At 38.6% G+C, this 20,801-nt stretch overlaps 5 protein-coding genes across 5 annotated transcripts; 3 read left to right on the forward strand and 2 right to left on the reverse strand.

The window, feature by feature from the left end:
* Positions 1 to 74: 74 nt before the first annotated feature.
* LOC140758466 (chlorophyll a-b binding protein, chloroplastic-like) lies at positions 75 to 1,026 on the reverse strand. The gene has a single exon (XM_073094687.1). The coding sequence runs from the start codon at positions 951 to 953 to the stop codon at positions 153 to 155; it is 801 nt and encodes a 266-aa protein (XP_072950788.1). The 5' UTR covers positions 954 to 1,026; the 3' UTR covers positions 75 to 152.
* Positions 1,027 to 2,093: 1,067 nt separating this feature from the next.
* On the forward strand, positions 2,094 to 2,981 carry LOC140764621 (major pollen allergen Ole e 10-like). Its single transcript, XM_073103281.1, has 4 exons — positions 2,094 to 2,271; positions 2,346 to 2,374; positions 2,448 to 2,682; positions 2,772 to 2,981. Exons 1-4 carry the CDS (start codon positions 2,199 to 2,201, stop codon positions 2,801 to 2,803), a joined length of 369 nt encoding a protein of 122 aa, XP_072959382.1. The 5' UTR covers positions 2,094 to 2,198; the 3' UTR covers positions 2,804 to 2,981.
* A 509-nt stretch (positions 2,982 to 3,490) lies between these two features.
* LOC140759046 (cold-regulated 413 inner membrane protein 1, chloroplastic-like) lies at positions 3,491 to 6,753 on the forward strand. The gene is made up of 6 exons (XM_073095510.1): positions 3,491 to 3,794; positions 3,915 to 4,025; positions 5,389 to 5,484; positions 5,660 to 5,724; positions 5,849 to 5,918; positions 6,323 to 6,753. The coding sequence occupies exons 1-6, from the start codon at positions 3,658 to 3,660 to the stop codon at positions 6,486 to 6,488; spliced, it is 645 nt and encodes a 214-aa protein (XP_072951611.1). The 5' UTR covers positions 3,491 to 3,657; the 3' UTR covers positions 6,489 to 6,753.
* Positions 6,754 to 8,607: 1,854 nt separating this feature from the next.
* On the reverse strand, positions 8,608 to 10,730 carry LOC140759040 (glycerol-3-phosphate acyltransferase 1-like). Its single transcript, XM_073095498.1, has 2 exons — positions 9,739 to 10,730; positions 8,608 to 9,663 (listed from the first exon to the last, which is right to left on the reverse strand). The coding sequence occupies exons 1-2, from the start codon at positions 10,468 to 10,470 to the stop codon at positions 8,785 to 8,787; spliced, it is 1,611 nt and encodes a 536-aa protein (XP_072951599.1). The 5' UTR covers positions 10,471 to 10,730; the 3' UTR covers positions 8,608 to 8,784.
* Positions 10,731 to 13,476: 2,746 nt separating this feature from the next.
* On the forward strand, positions 13,477 to 20,779 carry LOC140759052 (uncharacterized). The gene is made up of 7 exons (XM_073095520.1): positions 13,477 to 13,687; positions 18,667 to 18,780; positions 18,968 to 19,030; positions 19,173 to 19,220; positions 19,344 to 19,403; positions 20,181 to 20,238; positions 20,340 to 20,779. The coding sequence occupies exons 2-7, from the start codon at positions 18,673 to 18,675 to the stop codon at positions 20,426 to 20,428; spliced, it is 426 nt and encodes a 141-aa protein (XP_072951621.1). The 5' UTR covers positions 13,477 to 13,687; positions 18,667 to 18,672; the 3' UTR covers positions 20,429 to 20,779.
* The last annotated feature ends 22 nt before the right edge of the window (positions 20,780 to 20,801 follow it).

Consider the following 20,801-nt stretch of genomic DNA (forward strand, 5'->3'; position numbering starts at 1 on the left):
AGTATAAAACGTGGGTATTCATTAACAGTGTCACTTATAAGATTAGTGTATATTCCAGAAGACAGAGAAAGATATTAAAAGGAACAATTAAAAGTATTGTTGCAATGCTAATAGTACAAACTCCATTCTTTTACACGGAGAACCTAATTTGCTCACTTTCCTGGGACAAAGTTTGTAGCATAAGACCAAGCATTGTTGTTAACCGGATCGGCGAGGTGGTCGGCCAGGTTCTCCAAGGGCCCCTTGCCTGTCACTATAGCCTGAACAAAGAATCCAAACATAGAGAACATCGCCAACCTTCCATTCTTGATCTCCTTCACTTTCAGCTCGGCGAACGCCTCCGGGTCGTCGGCAAGGCCAAGTGGGTCGAAACTACCGCCGGGGTATAATGGGTCGGTTATCTCGCCGAGCGGTCCACCCGCAACCCGATAACCCTCAACAGCACCCATTAATATTACTTGACAAGCCCAGATAGCCAATATACTTTGTGCATGCACTAAGCTAGGATTGCCCAAGTAGTCCAGACCACCCTCACTAAAGATCTGAGCACCGGCCTTGAACCACACTGCCTCGCCGAATTTTACGCCGTTGCGCGCGAGGAGCTCCGGGAAGACGCACCCGAGCGCCCCGAGCATCGCCCACCGGCAGTGGATCACCTCGAGCTCGCGGTTCTTGGCGAAGGTCTCGGGGTCGGCGGAGAGGCCTGCGGTGTCCCAGCCGTAGTCACCGGGGAACTCACCGGTGAGGTACGATGGGGCCTCGCCAGAGAATGGGCCGAGGTACTTGACGCGGTCCGGGCCGTACCACGGGCTGCCGGACGAGACGGTCTTGGGCTTTGCGGCGGTCTTGCGCATGGTGACACGGCCGTCGCCGAGGATCTCGGAGGCGGCGGGCGCTAGCTTGACCGCCTTGCCGGCGAGGGAGGGAGAGGAGAGGGCCATGATCGATGCCATCGGAGAGAATTCGGAAGGTAAGAGTGGAGTAGGAGCAGATGAGCTAGTCGTGGATGGCTTGATGAAACAAAGAGTAGGGGTGTGGAGTGATTTATGATGAGGAGAGGGATTGGTGTAGTTATCTGCAAAAATCTGTATCTTGAAGTTGATTGGTGGATGGGGTTTGAGGTCGTACAGGTGGCACATTGTGAGCCATAAGTTAGCATGGCTATGGTTGGAATCTCCACGACGACTCGTGATTGGAAGTGCTTGATTTTTGTTAACTAAAGGTGCGGATCCGAGATAGAATGATATCTTTATATATATATATATATATATATGAGCATTTGGGTTGCTCCAAACACTAATTGCTGCACTCTGAAACGTTCTCGTATAACCCATTAACGCTTCCAATAATTTCCAGATCGTTACTAATTGTTATTATTTTCTATTATAATTGATGGTTTGGGTGTCATAAATGCTATATTATAATTAGTAAAACGGCTGCTTACTGAAAGGAATCTCTGCAGCTCCAACTGTACGAAATTTCCAGATAGTTGGCAGTCCACCGTTGGCTCACGCTTGTTCTTATAAACCTTTTACCTTTCTACTAAGAAATTGTTGCAAAAGCTGCACTTGGCGATTAAAGAGATTAACTTTACAGCAAGGAGCGAAGTGGAATAAGAGTGCGGCACCCTTTTGTTTTGTTTTTTTTTCCCTCAAGTATATTTTGCTGAGTATAACTAGTAAGTATTAAGGGAGGTCATTAACATGTATGCACACATGAAATACAACATGTACCTGATAAGTCTCATACGTGATTAGCTTCTTTGAGTGCAATAAGATATCTCACAGGTTAAAACGCTTTTTTAATTAGCTCCGGTACGTATCTACTTTTGCTCTATAAATTTCTTTTGCCTTTAAGAAGTTAAGCCAACTTAACTAATGTTTTAGGCTAATTAATTAGAATTAGTTAAGCACGCTTTGTCTTCTTGCGACTCATCATCTTCCTCCCATGGCGACTGTTGGGTCCCCAAAATTGACCCGTTATTCTATTTCAACCTGCTCTCGACTCCCCTCCGCTTACCAGATTTACCCACCACCTCCGCGCCAAGAATATAGCCGTTGCATTTGCCGTTTCACTTCCTCTTCCCCACTTTATAAAATCCCACCATTCTCCATTCTCCCCTACCATCTCTCTCTCTCTCTCTCTAATCTTTCATCTTTCTACTCCTCCTGATTACCATTTCACAAGGATTTTTACCAATGGCCAGACAAGTACTCCCCACCAAGTTGGCCTACTCTTCTGCTCTGCTACTACTCTGTCTAGTCTTCTCAGGTACTAAATGCTCTCTTAGTCTCTCCTGTCATGGAGTTTCCACTCGATCATATAATCATCCCACTCGTTTGCAGGGAAAACCATGACGTTGGTGCAGGCACAGGTAAAATATCTCCATCTCTTATCATAACAAAAGCGGAACAAGAAGAAAAAGAAATTTACTCCTTTGATTGCAGAAAACTTGGTGTGTGGCGAAGCCATCCTCGGATGATGCAACTCTGCTTGCGAACTTGAACTACGCTTGCTCTCAGGTGGACTGCAGTGTACTGCAGAAAGGCTGCCCTTGCTTCTACCCAGATAACCTCATCTCCCATGCTTCCATTGCCATGAACCTATACTACCAGTCCAGGGGCAGGAACTTCTGGAACTGCTACTTTAAGAACTCGGGATTGATCGTCCTGACCGACCCAAGTGAGTCCTTGAATCCATCAAAACACTCCGATGGGACCCAATTTGATTTAGTTCTGTTGCTAACCGTTAGCCCATTGTTGCTGTGGCAGGTTATGGCAGCTGTGTTTATGCGTGTAGTTGAAGAAGAGCAGGGCAGATGGAAGGCAGTAGATTTCAGAGCTTGGAGTAGGATAGATGGAAAACTTCGTTAAATTTGTCTAGAAATTGTGTCGTCTTTCGTGCTCTACGAACAAATTAATGTCGCTTATGCTTAGATATAATGATATCATGGCCTTATTTATCACAAGCTTATCGGTGGATCTCTGCAAAGCTCCAAGTTTTCTTGCTCCAGAAACTATTTTATACCAGTAGTCTAGTCTACTAATTTAGTGAAAATGATATTATCTAAAGAATAATATTTAATTGAGAGAAAAAAAAAACCACACCGCAACTGTCACAATCATCCTACATGAACCATCTTCCGTGTTCTAATAAATATAATTTTGTTTTAATAGAATATTTCTCCCTTAATCTTTTCCTATATTACAAAAATAATAGTATAAATCCACAAAATGATGGTAAATAAGAGATCCAAAGAATTATTTATTTTATTTTCCAGAAATCCTGTATGATTGTATCAGATCTAACCCTTTTTTTTTTGAGACTCTATCAGAATTCAGATCAAACTCATAAATTTTCCCTAAATTTCAGCAGAAGAGAAAAAAGGAATTAAAAAAAAAAAAAGGTAATAAAAAGGATCTGTGAACAAGGGAGAGTTCCAGAGACAGAGTCAAATCTTGGTGACGGAATCCACGGTAAAATAGACACGAAATCAGCGCTATTCCGAAAAGGGAGCTCCACGTGTACATACATCAATCGTCACATTTCGCCTTCGTCGCTCGTCTCTTCCCTCTTCCGCTTTCCCGATCCCACTTCGTCACTCTCTGTTTCTATAATTACCCCAATCGAAGCTAGAGCGGAGAGCAGCAAGCAACGATGTCCACTCTTCAATTCACTCTCCTCTCCCACTCTTTCCCACATTCTATTCCCCATCCAAAGCTCAGACATGACGCTCCCAGACGTTCTCTTCTCCATGGTATCACCACGACCGGTACAGCGCCCAATTCTCTTAGGTAATGTACATGGAACTGCTTGAAACCCATTATTCTAGCCTCAAAATCCTCCCTTTACGTTTTGGTTTTGTTGTGGAGGAGTTTTTTCTCATATGGGTCGGTGCTATTTTAAGCTCACAGGGTTGTTTTGCCCGAGAGATCTTTGAGGAAGAGAGGCCGGGGAGCTGTCTGCTTTGCCGCTCCACCGGTCACTGCGGTGACGCTGCAGTGGGTCTCTGCAGTTTCCGCTGCGTGAGTTTTCGTGAACTTTTGAGCTCTGATCTCTGTACCTTCTCGCTTTCCTCTTTGTTTGTGGTTCGAACTTTATGCCATTGTTCTGTTTGATGTAATGCCTCTGTGAAAGATTTAAACGGAGAAACATAAGCAAGGGATATGTGATTGTTTATACAAGGAGCTTATTTCGGTGTTTTTCCTTCTTTTTTTTTAGGTTAATCTTGTGTGCATGTTAAAGGGACACGCTTCACTTTTTACTTAAGGGTTATATTTGAGGTTTGACATATGCGACTGAAATCTTGTTTGCTGAAGATTTCATCTCTTATTTCCATAAGGGATTGACACATCTATTGGAATACAATCCACTCAAAAGTTTACCTCTCTAGGTTGGGGCCCTGTAACCTATATCAACCCTTTTCACTTCACTCTTTTTCCAATGACCCACGTTTTGTTGTCTGGGTACTCATAGGAAAAATTGGAGGAAAAACTTAGAGAGAGTGACTGACCATGAAGCATCTTGTCCCCGTCCACATGGAATCCACCATGTCAATCGAACCCTTGCTTGCAATACGGGTGGCCTGTACCATCTCAGTGGTGGATGAAAGAGAGTTATGGAAACTGATTGGTTGGAAGTAGATTATTTTCTTTTTCTTTTTTTTTCGTTGGAAGAGTATGTATCGTGGGATTTTTTTTTCCTGCAAAAAGGTCTCTAGAAAGTCTTCAAGAAATATTTCCTACTTGACAAGATTTTCTTGAGGAACTCTGCATTTTCATGAGTTTTGCATTTCTTTGTGCAAACGGACCCTTACATTGGTAAATCTGCCAAAGTATAATTTAGCATGCCCCTTAGTGTCTTCTATACCTTGTTGATTGCCATAATGCCATGTCAATTTTTGAAGAACTGGGAAATGCTCACTCTGTGTTAAAATGGGCATGCTCAAGTGGTGTCTCTATCACCTCTTGAGATTGACGATTGTTGGATCTTTTTTACCATTATATATATATATATATATATATATATATATATATTCTTTTTTTCCAGAAAGTTGAAGTAATATCAAGCCAGCTTTCTGTTATTATTGGCTTGGGTACAGGCTGAATTATCCATTGGTTATGGTTGCTCTTTTAAACATTTTTATACAAGATACTGCAGTTAATTAGATGGTGATCTCAAGGATTACAGGGTCTCCAACTTACTTAGCATCTGTTATTTTACCTTATTCTGCCTTGCTACACAGTTATATAGAAAGATGAAAATTGATATGCAGAATGATCTTCTAGTGTAACATAACTGAAACCTTATGCATATTTTTATGCTAGAATAACTGAGTGCATCTATGTATATGATTTAAGATTTCTCTGGTGACTTTTTTTTCTGCAGAGTTCTGATGCTTGCCAAAGGCACAGCCATCCAGAAATCATTTCTTGTTCCACTGGTTGCTCTGCAAGCTCCCGAAAGTATCATATCATGGATCAAGTGAGAAGCAAATTTGCTTAACTAAATCGTACAGCTTACACTAAAAGAATTTGTATCTCAGATTAGTTTAGAAAGAAAAAAAGAAAAGACATTCTGTGATAATCCAAATTTGGTTCCTAGATGTGAAATTTAGCTTCTCCACAATACCTGGTTATAATGCGCTGCTTATTCTCAGGGGTGAATATGGTATGTGGACTGCTTTCCTGGCACTTCTGGTTCGTCTATTCTACTTCATTCCAGGTATGCTTCACGGGTAAAGATTAACTTAAGATTTTGGCCATTTTCTGCAGTTTTCCATTTCAACAAATTTTCTGCTCAAATTTCATGTACTGAGTATCAATATGTATTCTCCTAAATGATATAGGTGAATTGGATCTTCCCTTCTTGACAATGCTGCTTGTGATCGTAGCTCCATATCAAGCATTGACCCTAAGGTTGGTACATGCTAAACCATGAGTAATACTCTATCCTTCTATTATGGAACTTCAACTTGTTTTATGGAAATATTTGTGCTATCATGCTATACTATGACTGCTATTAGCATCGATAATACTTATTAGGAAACCTGTCTTCATTTTTTTAAAGAATTAAAATGAAAGGTGTATATTTTCTTAACCTTCCTATTGTAAAGAAGTCACTTGAAAATGGTCCAAATCAATTCTATGATGATGAACACTACTAAAATAAACCTTGAAAGTCTTGGTTTCAGGGAATGGTGACGGCTAGTGAACATCAGATGGAACAAGAGCTTCCATTGAATTGGCTTATACATTTACCATTCAATCAAACATCTAAATTCATGTCTCACATTGCTGCCTTTTTTCTTCTTCATAAACAGAGGAACTCAAGGTGGTGCAATTGTTTCCTTGGCCATAGCTGGATATTTAGCTTTCCAACATTTCTCTAGGGTGGGAAGCTTGCGAAGGGCATTTGATCAAGGAGCCATCGTCGCAACCTTGGGCATCATCTGCGTCGCGCTTGTGCCCTGCTTCTTCCTATTCTGATTTTGGTTGGACCTAGAAGACCTCTACTGAAGCAGGCAGTAAAGGGTGCAGTTAAAGAAGACATCAATAATGCAATGTTCTTACCTATTTACCTTAGATAATATGTACCCGGAATAAGCAGCATACTGCTTGATATAGTTTCATGTTATCAATATGCTTTCTCCCGCGGTAATATTTCCTGGACTTCTTACTTCATTGTATGAGTTGGATCGTGCTTTTCTTTCTGCCAGCAGTTCTAATAAAATATCTTTTACCAGTATTATTACTTGACAGCAAAAAATTCTTTATCTTCATGTAATCTTTTCGTCATCTCTCTCTCTCTCTCTCTCTCTCTCTCTCTCTCTCTCTCTCTCTTACGACTTGTCATCACATTGAGCATGGATGTCTCTCTAAATTTGCATTGTATGCACTTGCTATGGTAAAGAAATAGCTAGACATAAGATACTAATGTTTGATATAGGTAAATCAACATGAGAAATGTTTTGTCTCTGTTACTGACGTGCCATGACAGCAAGAAATGCACCAAACGGAGGCAATAGACACCCAGAATGATTTCTTTAATTCAACTATGGCTTGTTCCAATCACTACATAAAACTCCATTTAAATGGCCCTTGAGCCCTTACCATCAATGCTAATCATGGTTCATTGACAACAATGATGATAAATTTGATCTAAGGGAGATCTAGCCCAAGCCAAGCATACGAAACACGATGCTGAATGGCACAACCGACGTCGGCTCGAATAACAAAAAATCCTTATATAGAAGAAGAATAAAAGGAAATCCTCTACGATTGAACGAATCCTCCCTCCCGTAGATCTGTCATAGCCATTAATTGCTTTAATAGCATAGCTACAGTTACTCTAGAACCATCTGATAGTGCTGTCCGATCTCTTAATGAGCTCCTTGATTCCTTGAAGGACCATTGTAGCTTCACCGTTATTCGAAGTGAAAAAGATTTCTTCCATTGATAAAATTAATGGATAATTTTATTTAGTATTATTTAATTTTAACTGTTAGATTAGAGGAGAAAAAATAATAATGTATTAAAAAGCATTATACGTACTTAGTTTAAACTCAATAATGTATTAAAAAGAAAAATCACAAGCTTAATAAAATAAATCTCAAACCACCAAGTATATCCATCCTAGGAGAAATCAAAAGACGGAAGGTAAACTGAATTTGAAGGTATCTAATTCAGTTTGATAGAATGAAGTCAAACAGACTCGATCGTGGATCGCGGATCGTGGATCGTGGTCGCCTAACAAGCAGTTGAAGAAGGACAAAATGTAGGTGGGTGTTTTTAAGTTGAGGTAGTTCATATCTACCGTACCATCACATCCTTGATTGCTTTCATATGTGATTGATGGAGATGAAGTGAGTGGGTCATAAGACTTTCCCTCAGCCTTTGTAGATACACAAACCCTTAATAAACTACCATCTATTTCCTTCCACAGAGACCTCTCTTTTTTTTTTTTTTTTGGTAGTATATTAACACTTTTTAACTCTTAGAAAGGAAAAATATATCAATTTTAGACGCACGATGATTGATGATGAGAGTGCTAGCATTTTTAAATTTTCAGTTGCTTTTTGAATTTAAACTTGACCGTTGTTTTGTGGTAATGTTTTTTGTTTGGTGGTGAAGGCCTGTAGGGTTTTCTAAACCCTTTTTTAAATGCTTGCGGAGTCGTATGCTATTGCTAGCAAGTTAGCTGGTCGCTGTTGATGTGTTTTAGGTTGGCTACATAGTTTTAGCTGGTTGTTGGGTGGTTTGAGGCTTTTAATGTTGGCTTTTAATTTTGGATGTAGGTGATGAATTCTGAGAGTTTTTAATCTTCTAATGAATGAAAGAAACCCTTGCCTCTCTTATCTTTTTCTTTTCTTCTTTTTTTTTAAAAAAAAATATTTTATAATCAAACGCACGTTTATGTACATTTTGTTACACTAGTTTATAAGATAGATCACTTAATTAATTATGCATAAAATTTTATTATAAGCGGAGACTATGATAAAATTATGTATATTTTCTAAGTAAAACTTATTATTAGTAAAAAATAATTAAAATACTTAAAGGTACTTAATTTATATTTAAGAGGTTAACATAAATTTATTCGGAAATTAAAAAAATATATATATATGTGCACGAGAGGACCAAACGAGGCCCTGATTTTATTATAGATTGGACGTAACAAAGAAAGGAAATAACGTAGAAGTAATCTAACCAAGAAACAAACAGAGATCACACATCTAGGCTTGGTTACTGGCAGAAACTTATTAAATATCTTGCAGCGCTGCACCTATTGCTTCCTCTCCCCTACCACCCCTGCATTACCAGCCAGCATTAAGTACTTGTCCTTCCGAGTCAACCCGGTGCACTCGAACCCCAGCGCGTCGGCCAGCTGCCTCTGTATCAGGTTCGCCACCTCCGCCGCGCTACGACCCCCGGCCCGAGTCATCTCCTCCGACACCCTACCCAAGAACTTCACCCGATAACCCGGCATTGGATTCATCATGAACACGACCGGGTCCAGCCACTTCTGCCCGCTCGCCGTCGTCCCGTAGAACGTCCCCACGGCCACGTCCATCGCCACCGGCTCGATCATGTCCGCCAACTCCGCGAACAGTGGGCTGAACCTTAGCAAATACGGCTCGCGGCACGTTGTTCCCTCCGGGCACACTGCTAGGTCGCCCACCTCCAGCAGACCCCTCATGATCCCAGCGTCGCGCTCCCGGTCCCTCGTCAGCTTCACCGTCCTCATCGGTGCGATGATCTCCGACGTCCAGCTGAGGCTGTACGTGACGGCCGGCACGGACCGTTGCAGCGCTACGTTGAGCATGACGGGATCGAGCAGCGTCCGGTGGGTGCAAACGTAGATCGCGCCCTTGCCGCCGTTAGCGCCGGGAACGGAGGGTCGTCGGAGGCCGTCGACGCGATAGCGCATGCCGGTGATGGCGACGACGGCGTACTGGAACTTGTAAGGGAGGATAAGTCCGGAGGTGATCCGGATAAAGGCGAGGATAAGTCCAATGGGGAGGAATAAGTAGAGGGATAATACGGACGAAGGGGTGGGAAGGGAGGCTAGTCTGCCGTCATGGAATATTAGAGGCTTTGGATATTTTTCTCTCGGCATCGTAGAGCTTACGCCACTGCTGCACTTTGCAACCGCATACACCTCCTGAAATATTGTTGACTGTGAAGAATGAGGAAAGAAAGAAAGAAAGAAAGAAAGAGAGAGAAAGAAGTGGCTTGCCTTGCAGTAGGGAATGAAGAGGTGATCATTTGGGTTAGAAAAGCTCACAAGACCCACATCAGCCTTGGCCTCTCCAAAGAGATCCTCGAGTGCCTTTTGCTTGTAAGAGAGATACGAGCCAGAGATGAGCCCAGCAAAGTAGCAGTCTTTCACCACCTGGAGCTCGGCTCCAACCACTTTATTAACACAAAGATACTCTTTTAAAAAGCTATCGACCATAACTCTAGGCAAACTGGTGATCACCACTTTGCGTCCATTAGAGGCCAAGAGCTCGTAGGCTTGAAAATGGAGGGTCTCCAAGTAGAACTTCGGCAGCACAGTTCTGGCTACAAGCTCCATGTCCTTCTTCCTTAACCCAAAGAAGGTGAAAAAGGTCATGATCTTTAAACTAGCCTCTCCATTCTGGCCCAAGGCCCATACAACTGGATAACATAGCAGCAGAAGTAGAGCCCTTAAAAGGCCACCACCTTCAAATGCCACCAACATGAAGTAAGGAAATGGAGATTTAGATCCCAAGAGGCTTCCTTGGATGTCACATAGCAAAGTTTGCGCTCCTCTCCCTTCCAACGAGCACTTGGTCACACTGGCGTACAAGGGATTAGGATCCTGGTATAGGTTTGAAGGATTAATCTTGTGGAGGAATCCATAGCTCCTTACCCTCCTCGCTGCTCTGTAACATGTGAGCAACCAGTGGAGTAGTATCTTTGGTACAGCACTCCTCGGAAACACCATCTCTCTCTCCCTCTCTCCCTCTCTCCCTCTCTCCCTCTCTCTCTCTCTCCCCGGTTAGTAATGGAATACTGCAGAGATGAAGTACATATATACCTTTTATCCACACAAAAAAAAAATAAAAAAAGTACATATATAGTAATAATGGAAGATGGGAATAAGGGACGGGCAACCACGAGTCTCTGTTCACATTTTGCATTAAAAGCGCACCAGAACTGGCACTAATGAACTTGTTCGTGGCTTCGGTGGCTAAAACGCAAAACGTAGTAACTTTTTTGTTTTCCAAGTCTCGGGAGGAGGACTTGGGAGCACCTGTGTGATTTATTGCTTTATTATTGGATTAACATATTTGAAAGAGTGATTAAAATAATAATAATAGATTATTTAATCTAACCCAAACAATAATCAACTACCCCCATAATTAGCTCCTTAGTAAGCAACAAATTCCCTTCTTTACCAGATTGATTTTTTACCACCCTATGACTAAGTGGAATAGTTTTTCTCCTCTCTCTAATTTAATTTCCTTTTTACTAAAATACCAGTTTTCTTTTCGAATTTCAAATCCAACCTAACAAATCTTAGTTAGACGACCTGTTTATGTATAAAATAATAATCAAAATCATATATAAGATGACGGATTTGTTGGAGTTGACCAAGTCGTACGTACTATTTGATGCCGATCGGGAAAAGTGACGGACGACTGTTTGGATTTTGGAGTAGGATACGTGAAGTTTAGGTTTTTGATTTTAAACTTATTAATCTTTTAACTAATTAAATATTCAATTGGCCCAAAAGTTTAAATTATACAAAAACAACCACTGATAAATTATTGAAAAGACCCTATATTCTGTATTTATTATAATATTATATTAATATTAGAATTATTTTATATTTCAGAGTGAAATGGAAAAAGTTTAACACCACAGTAGTTTTAAGCACTAATAAAAGTAAAATTTCCCTATATTATATCTTAATTCTTTTCAACAAATTATTGTAATGTTGATTAGTTGAAGGAATTGGATGCTTGTTTAGTATAAGTTCCATCGAATCAAAGATAATATTCAAATCTATACCGATGTCTCACTCGATACTTGGTCAAAAAGAGAGAAAGAAGAGCTGTCTGGCCATGATTGACCATCCTAGAGCTAAGATGGGCATTGAGGGCGGCGAAAGACACGTACCACAAAAAATGGAGGTTTCCAAGAGTAGACTGATCAACATCAGAAAATAATGCAAAGTAGTTGACTGATTTGGATGTAGCACTAAAAGCTACACAGGATGATGATAATCAAAGTGAAATAAGAGAATAAAAGAAAACCTAACCTTGATACATGCATATCAGAACAGTACTAACATAAATGCATATCTCTCGATTATAGCCTAGTAGTTGAGTCAACCTAACTCACATTAGAGGTTATAAGTTTAAATTATATCGTAAATAATCTAATTGTTCGATTTATTTATCTTAACTATAATTTTGAATAACCAATTAATTAAAATTAATTTAGATATTTTTGTTTAAAATTTTATGTATTTGATATGAATTTTTATTAACTTTGAGCTAGTTTCTAAGTAGGACCCACACATTATTAATGATGATTTAGTGGTAAAATTAATTTAGCTCAAAGAGTACTTTATTGTTATATATCACTTAGTGAAATCTATGAAGATAAGTGAATCAAAATTGTTTCTAAAATGGATATCATGACAAATGAAAAATAAAAGAGAAATGAGTTTAGTACTTTATTAATGATATTAGTATGGTATATAAGTGACAAATTTCTTATGGGCTTTGAGCCCTAAAAAATGATACATATTTTATGGGTAAAGAGTACTATACAACTTAACTCACACACGCGCACCATCTGACTCAGTTCAATTCGCGTGCGGGTCAAGTCCAAATTTTTTTATTAGAATAGTTAATTGGTTAGTTGATTGAACTCGAAATGTCGCATCCCTTCGTCGAGCCTTATGCGTTTATTTTTAATTTTCTTTTTACTTAACTTGTGAGCAATTTACAACTACTAAAATAATAATGTACCATACAAACAATATGTAATCTAAACATACAAGGTGTAAATAAAAACAATCCTTATTCTTATATATGAATACTTAATCGATGCCACGTAGACTATTATGTTAAAAAATATATATTATATTATCTCAAAAGAAAGGCACATTTATTAAATATAAAATATAAAAACTATTATTTTATAATAATTTTAATTTTAGAGTAGTTGATCAATTATTATGGTGTTGATTAATCAACAGCACTTATTAATCTTATCAAAATATCTCACCGTTAAGGCAAGAGGAAGTATTAAACATAATATATAAAAATTATTATTTATAATAAATTAAATTTTTAGAGTAGGTGACGAGTTAACAACATATTTTATATGAGTCCTTACATACAAGGACGATATAGCAGAAAAAGGAAATTATTTTCCAATTCGAGCAAGGCCATTAGGGACCACAGTGGCATTGAGGTAAATAAAGGCAATATTGACGATACTCAAACTGCACAAGAGAGTTTGAATATGTTCAATGAGGTGATATAAACGCTTAGGAGGATGCATTTTGCCACCGAAAGTATGGATAAGAGGTTGATGGTCAAATTGGACGAGGATAATGGAGAAAGAAGCCCCTCTCAAGAGTGCAAGCAGAGAGACCGAGCTAGAGAGAAAGGACCTCACCGTAGAGAAGGATCCATACACGTTTAACTTAAAGTGGTGCTAAGCCAGAGAGGCCCAATGGGTCAGAGTACGGGCCAGGATCAGGTGCGTGGAGTCCAGATCTAAGGATAACGCGTTGGGAATCTTAGGCCTTCCGGATGTTGCAAAAGGCCAACTCACTTTCTTAGAGAAAACTACTGAAGAAAAGTGAGTGGGAGACATGAAGGACGCCAGGAAGGTAAGCTTGGAAAGTCACATACCAAAAGCTGGAGCCGGAGCCGGAGCCGGCTCGGCTCGATAGGCTCGGTATATAAACCGAGCATTACTCACACAACCCTAGTTCTCTTCAAAGTCCCAATTCCTGTCATTCGGACAGTCGCTCTGCCTTCGAGTCCTCCTCCTCAAGCCGCCGGCCCGCCGCCTCGTCCTCGTCCTCCTCCACCTAGCCTCCTCCCGGCGCCCTCCTCCGTTGGGATCCTCAAGCCGCCTCCGTCGGGAACCTCAGGCCTCCTCCTCCGGCAAATCTCATCCTCCGTCGGCAAGAGGTTTTTTTAAACATTAATTAATAATATTCGTTACATTTTAATGTGATCACTGTCAGTTATTTGTTGTAGCTAAGCCTTTGTTTGAGATCATTATGTAAATTCATGTGAGAGAATAGCATAATAGATAGCTAATATATATTTTTTTTACATCTTAATGTGCTCACTGATGTGTCAATTAATTGTAGCTAATCAATTCCTTTTACATGCTGTCAGTCAATTTATTGTAGCTAATCCTTTATTTTTAGATCATTATGTAAATTCATGTGAGAGAATAGCATGATAGATAGCTAATAATTTTTTTACATCTTAATGTGCTTATTGATGCGTCAATTAATTGTAGCTAATCAATTCTTTATTTTTTTTTCTTTATTGTTGCATGTGATGATGTGAAGACTTGTGTTTCAAATAGCAATTTACTAATTTTGTATTTGGTCTAATCTATGATAACTTGGTTTTCTAACTACTAGTATTAAATTAAAAGTTAAGTAGTACTTTTGTTTTTGTTTTTGTTTTGTCTATGTAGATGTCAGATTCAGTAACTAAGGATCTTTCTCAATCATCTAATGTTAGTGAAAATGTATCTATTGAAATTGATATTGATGAATAAGAGAGTTATGAAACTAATATAGAAGGATAAAGTGCTAGTCAAATGAAAGGGAAAAGAAGAACTTGTGTGGTTTTATGTCAAGCAGATTAAGGTGAAAGAAAATGGAAAAGAAGTTGAAAAGTATCGATGTAATACTTGCCCTTCAGTATTTAATATTCCTAAGCAAGGTACCACGTCGCACATAAAAAGACATTTGAAATTTTGCACCGGTTTGTTAGGCAAGGGCCAAAAAACGTTTTGCTTTGCATATGGTGTTATTGGGGTTTCCACCATAGAAGATACCCAATTCCAAACAGACCTAGAGGACAATTTAGACTAATGAGATCTTACTCCTTAAAAGACGAATATGAATTAGCATCTACAATTGAACTAATTTGCATAATTCTCAATTTGTCCATCAAATTCCATTCTCAATCATTATCAAATATAAGTGCTCCCCCTATAGACGTCGACACAAGGAACAAACACAACTGCACTCAACTTGTTCAACAAAATGCCGCAACCACCTTTTTCACATCTTAAAAATAGCTCATCATACTATTCTTTCTGCGATGCATCATCTTCTAACCTGCAGTTATAGGGTCAAGAAATTGAATTAGAGGAAAGTGATAAGGTAGTGGTGGGATTCGCTTGCTACCTTTATTCGTGTCCGGATTAATGATTTTATCTGGGTATATTAATCTAGTCTATCCGCTATGTGCAGCGTGAAGGCAGATTTGGCAGCATATCCAAATGCGATGCAATGAGATATTATTAATCTGGAGCCCAAATGGGAACTTGTTTTTTTGGTCCACATACATCTATAATTGGTTTGAGAATAACTTTTTTTGAATAAAAATATTGCAAGGATAGTCAAAAGGAAAATCATAGGTTGGACAAGAATTGGAATAATTCTATGATGGCATATTATGAGTCCGATTCCGATAAACCCCATTTTTTTGAAAAATTATAAAGAACGGTTGAAGCCAAAAATCGATGCTATTTTATTCTTGGCTTTGGGCCAAATCTGTCACTCATGTTAGGTCTATGCCATGGCCTTCCCTTGCTGCTTTCAACTCTAACGGCCATGATGTGCAGCATGTGCTTATTAAACATTTTCTTGTGAAGGAAAGTCATACCACTCTCTGGTCTACAGCCTTGTGTAGACTGTAGAGCCCTTGGCCCTCATGGGCCGAAAGTTTGTGGAGGCCGAGCCTCATCTGAACAAAGGTTGAGTGATAGAGCTTAAAAAGGTGAGACTTCTTAGCTCTGTTATTAAGGGTTTTTTCAGGGATGATAGAAACCGAACTTGGCAAGTAATTAGTGGACTTAAGCCTTGGGGCAGCCCTGCAATATATCAAAAGCACGAGGACTGGGCATAGTCCAGCAGCTATCCCGGAGTTCTAGACAGCGAGCCCATCAAGCTCCTCGGGGAGGCGGATTGCTAGTCAACCAAATGCAAACCACTTACCAGGACTTGTTTTTTCTACAAAAAGGACCGAACAAACTTAATTAATTTTACCATCAATAGCCAACGGAACAGAAAAACAAGCAAGGGACTAGTAGGCAGAGCATGGAGGGTAGATTTAATAAGAGCAGAACGCCTGACCTAAGAGGGTGCTATACTTCCAATTATCAAACTTACCATTAGCCCCAGACAAGATAGAAACACAATTGGTAGATATAGGCTTGGGAAGCGAAATGAAGACCCCAACATAAAAGAAAGGGTAGACCACTAGACCCCATAAGCACATTTAACCAAGACTCCATATTGCGACCTAGGATAGGGTTGGACCACTTACGGATATAGAAAGCCGATTTAGCCCTATTAACCTGATGAGTCAAAACATGATAAGAATCCGTAATATCATTTTAAAATCAAGTAGTTGTGTCTTGTAGCTTTAGTAATAATTAAACATTATCAAATACAATAAGTGACAGATTTTCATATTATCATTAATAGAAAAACCATCAAGATAACTAGATAGCATATTCTCATTATCATAGCGTAAAAATTTGGTTGCAAAATAACTAAGAAGGGTGATAGCCGGCCACCTTGCCTAACCATCAAACTAGTGAGAAGGTGATCGATTAAAAGAAATGCATGTAGAGAGGTAGAAATACAAGCATTTTTCCGTTGCTCCCGTTTAGCAGGGAAGTTCAATTTATCTAAAACCAGTAAAACAACATCTCAACTCAGTTTATCATAGGTTATTTCCATATTAAGTCTAATAACCAAATAGGACTCAGAACAATTGCCATGATCTATCTCAATGGGGGCTGTATTGATACTTGATAACACGATTGGGAAAATGGAATTTGACGAACAAATTGAGAATTTTGTGAATTAGTTCATTTGTTGGTGCTGATTCATATTTGACTTTTAAGGAGTAAGATCTTATTAGTCTAAGTTGTCCTCTAGGTCTGTTGGAATTGGGTGCTTTGTTTTCTCTTACTTTTTTTTGGAGCCACTAACTATTCTGGCAAATGGGCAAACTGGATTTAGGTGATCATTTGGTGGATAAGTGCTCAATGAGAGCAAATTAAACAGCAATCTGTTTGGGGCGGTCCATTTTGGTCCAAACCAATCATTTCATTCATTTACTTTATAACTAAAAGTGCTTTAAGGTTTAAATTACATGGGTCTCTAATGAGGATGAATTCAACAATTATTCTTTGGCAAGCAATGAGAATTTTTTTTAGTCTTATGACTACAAAAGATTATTAATAGGATTGCAGATGGAATGGTTTTTGATTGTGTAGTAGTTGGCTTTAAGTAGTAATTTTGACTGTCTGTATAACTCTAGCATTATGATTCCGAGATTCTTTACTCTTAAGAGAGAAAGAGCTTCTCATGTATATCCACCTTTCATCTCAGCTGTTTACCCCTTGAAATCCAGCAAGTTATTTGTTGGACCATCTTTGTGATATACGACAAGAACCATAGACCCACACTAGGCACCATAATTATTATCATTGTCATTCCATCATTCCATGCCTAAGCATTGTAGGATGGATATGTAATGCCTAACAATTAAAGTATTTTGAAACTAGGATTCCAGTTTTCTGTTCTCCAAGTCTCTAATATACTTGCCCTAAGCAGGTATTTGTGTATCTAAGATGTGGCTCGACCACATATTCAAGGTAGCCCTATCTTACAAAGTGTTGCCAAGGGTGCTTAATATAAGTCATTAGGTGATTCATAGATCATATTGTTCTATTAATAGGAAAAGTTTGTTCTTGCTCCATGTCTAGCTATACTTGATATTTTAGCCTCTTTTGTTTAAAGTTTAGGTATTTTTGCTTGGAGGATCAAATTCTGGGGAAAAGGTTATGAATCCTCCCTTATGATCACTTGGGAAGAACTAATCACCCATTCATGGATAGGTAAACGTCAGTTTAAATCACACAAACCAAGATCAACCTTTCAAACTCCCCCCCAGAAGGATACTCATACAGAAGAAAAAAGAAATGATAAGCAAAGTAAAGACTAAGTATGAGTGTGTGGCATTTCTGGAATATAGGGACTTGCATTTTCCTCTTTGAAAAATGGAATATTTAAAGAAAGGCAGATCAGGTAGACATGTTTAGAGACATTTAGGTAGTAACATTGTTGCATTGAATAGGAAAGAATTTTCTTTTAGTTTTGGTTACATAATGCTATAAAGATTGCATTCTGTAGTAATTGAACTGAAAATTGTATGCAGGCCTAATGTACCATTAAGTTGTTTGATGACATTGTAAATGGGAATAAATTTAGAACTCTCGATTATGTAAAGCTGTAAACTATTTATCAATTTGCAATCTGCACTTTCTTATGTAAAATGTGAGAACTAATTCTACATGCAAATTCTCTAGAAATTTTGAGAATAAAGATATGAAAAAGTCTACTTAAAACTTGATACTCTAGGGGAAAAAGATTGGAGCTTGAAGGTTACTTTTATCACTGCTTTAATCTTGTGATCTAACCAGGAGCTTAACTAGATCTGCAGAACCCTATATTCTTTCGTTGTAGGAAATATAAATATATAACCACCCACCTCCCAAAAAAAAAGTGTACGAAAGGAATAAAGAGTAAAAACGAGCATTATGCCCCACTTGTTTTCTAATCCACCTTAAAAATATATAAGTTTCTCATATATTAGGGGAAATTTATTGAGGAAGATAAAAAAATTTCTAATATTCTTGATGCCCACAAACTCATCTTGCTTCCGGTGGAGTAGTTCATTCTAGAACTTTACCTGCTAGGCGTCAAAGGCCTCAACTCTAGCCTATTTGGAAAAAAAAATTCTAGTGTTTGTTTCTTTCAGAAGTTCAGTTCATCAGTTTTCCTTAGGAGCAGTAATTTATAAATGATAGATTTGCAATTGCAATTTGCTTGGATGTTTTTCAGTGCACTATGTCTGCCGATGCTGGCGAAGTGCAGCTTGATGGTCATGTTGCTGAGGAGGGAACACAAATTGTGGACAAAACTGAAGGGAGTGGGATGCCCTCAGCCAAGGAGGAGGTGAAACTTTTCCCTCTTTAATCTGTTGTGGTTATTATTAAGCATTCCCACATTTCCTGTCCACGTGTACTGGATTCAAATATATCGAGGTGTTAATGTAACTTCAATCATGTGGTTAGATATATTGTTTTGCATTTCAAGGGTAGATCAGTGAACTGCAAATTCTGATGTGACCATCTGTTAGCAGGAGGAAGCAGTGAAGAAAAAGTATGGTGGAATTTTGCCTAGAAAGCCTCCACTTATATCCAAGGTGATTATTATCATTTAATTTCAGTTTGACCTGATTAGTGTTTTTATTGACGATTCCTATGTACAGATGCATAAAGCTGAGAAGATAGGTGCTCTTTTTTCCTATCCCTTTTAGATATAACAATCAGAAATATTTTGTCCAGGACCATGAGCGGGCATACTTTGATTCTGCTGATTGGGCTTTAGGCAAGGTACTTTAAATTTGAAATTGTGTTCTTTAGCTAAGTTTGATGTAATTGTAGCTCTCAAGACCAAGTGTGGATTCTAAGTTTGTATCTCTATCTACTTTTGTTTGACTAATGGACTGATGACAGCAAGGAGCACATCCTAACAAACCAAAAGGACCCCTTGAGGCACTTCGCCCAAAATTGCAGGTATTTTTCTAGTCCCTCCAACCTTGTTAGCTAGAAGCATAGTTATCATAGCCGGACCTGGTGGTCGGATGGGGAATAGGCCATAAAGTTGTTTCAGTTTTAACATCAAAGCTGAAATGGAACTGATCTAGAAAAAACACCCGCTTACCCGGCGGTTTAAATGGCTGTCCATGCAACCCAGCTGTTTTTTGGTGAATCGATCAGGTCACTTATGTTTGCAGAGTTGCCTAATTATCCTTAATATTTAGTTATTCTATTGTTTATCTTAAGGGATTTTTTATCCTATTGTTAATAATAGTTGGGAAAATATAAATGATTTAGTTATGCTAAAAGTTGTAGTCTTTGATATATCTAATAAGTAGTGTTTTAAAATTGTGATTGTTAATTTATCAAATGGATTGACTTCTATAGTTCTATATAATTTTATATTTCTTGCTAATAAGCTGTATTTATGTGTTGAAAATGTTTAGTTAATACTTAATAACATACTATTGTGTTATTATTAAAAAATTGATCAATATAATGTTAGCTTTGATATGCAAAACCATAAGTTTATCAAATTTGATAATGTTAAACATGTATTACTAAAAGAGCGATCCAACCAAGTCAATGTCCGATTCCAGTCCTTACAACTGTGGTTATAAGTACCTTTCATTTTCAAAAGTTTATTTTTCCTTTTTGCTACCAAAACTTTTCATTCGCTAGTTACTGATTTTTGCTTTAACATCTACTTCTGCACTGTGTAACATCTTTGTTTGGCATTGATGTTTCTCTCAGCCTACGCATCAGCAAGCGCGTTCTCGCCGCTCACCCTATGCATCTAATGAGAATGAAGGTACATCTGAGTTTTCTAGTGTTATTTAGAAATTTCTTCTCCTTTAAAGGTCAATAAAAGCCAGTCGCAGCTTATTCAGTGAAATTCTGTTTTGCTTATAGATGGGAATAATGCTACTACAGAGGATACAGTCCAGAGTGATATCTCCGACGACAACAGCAACGACAACAGCAACAACAATAACCAGTAGTTTATGCTCTTGAAGGCTTTCAGAATGCGACCTTTATCACTTACTAGTCCTTTTCCTGCTTGAAAGGCTAATACTTCATTTTTAGCTTCCCTGAATAAGTTGTGAGGATCTAGTATCTATTAGCGGAGACATTGCTACCAGGATTAACCATAAAATAAGCTGTTTAAGCATGTGGTGCATAAAACAGCTTGGCATGCATCTTCTATGTAGCGGTTGCTATAGAATGATTTGACATTTCGAGAACCTAGTCATGTTTTGCGATATTAATGTGAAACAGCGCTGGTGATTATGAGGTACTAAATGTCTGGGTTAGCAATTAAATGAAGCTTGGGCCTTTCCCATTGTTGTGTATGATTTGCACTTCCTCAATGCT

This window comes from Typha angustifolia, chromosome 1 (assembly GCF_048772165.1).
Source record: "Typha angustifolia cultivar Huaian chromosome 1, ASM4877216v1, whole genome shotgun sequence".
Classification (NCBI taxonomy): domain Eukaryota; kingdom Viridiplantae; phylum Streptophyta; class Magnoliopsida; order Poales; family Typhaceae; genus Typha; species Typha angustifolia.

Bases quoted from the DNA above. Each gene is read 5' to 3' on its own strand.
- LOC140759046 (XM_073095510.1), top strand. From the start codon at position 3,658: ATGTCCACTCTTCAATTCACTCTCCTCTCCCACTCTTTCCCACATTCT. The intron at 3,795-3,914 runs GTAATGTACATG...TTAAGCTCACAG, and splicing joins ACAGCGCCCAATTCTCTTAG to GGTTGTTTTGCCCGAGAGAT. The intron at 5,919-6,322 runs GTTGGTACATGC...CTTCATAAACAG, and splicing joins TATCAAGCATTGACCCTAAG to AGGAACTCAAGGTGGTGCAA.
- LOC140758466 (XM_073094687.1), bottom strand. From the start codon at position 953: ATGGCATCGATCATGGCCCTCTCCTCTCCCTCCCTCGCCGGCAAGGCG.
- LOC140759040 (XM_073095498.1), bottom strand. From the start codon at position 10,470: ATGGTGTTTCCGAGGAGTGCTGTACCAAAGATACTACTCCACTGGTTG. The intron at 9,664-9,738 runs GCAAGCCACTTC...ACAATATTTCAG, and splicing joins TCTTCATTCCCTACTGCAAG to GAGGTGTATGCGGTTGCAAA.
- LOC140759052 (XM_073095520.1), top strand. From the start codon at position 18,673: ATGTCTGCCGATGCTGGCGAAGTGCAGCTTGATGGTCATGTTGCTGAG. The intron at 18,781-18,967 runs GTGAAACTTTTC...ATCTGTTAGCAG, and splicing joins TGCCCTCAGCCAAGGAGGAG to GAGGAAGCAGTGAAGAAAAA. The intron at 19,404-20,180 runs GTATTTTTCTAG...TGTTTCTCTCAG, and splicing joins CACTTCGCCCAAAATTGCAG to CCTACGCATCAGCAAGCGCG.
- LOC140764621 (XM_073103281.1), top strand. From the start codon at position 2,199: ATGGCCAGACAAGTACTCCCCACCAAGTTGGCCTACTCTTCTGCTCTG. The intron at 2,272-2,345 runs GTACTAAATGCT...ACTCGTTTGCAG, and splicing joins ACTCTGTCTAGTCTTCTCAG to GGAAAACCATGACGTTGGTG. The intron at 2,375-2,447 runs GTAAAATATCTC...CTTTGATTGCAG, and splicing joins TGACGTTGGTGCAGGCACAG to AAAACTTGGTGTGTGGCGAA.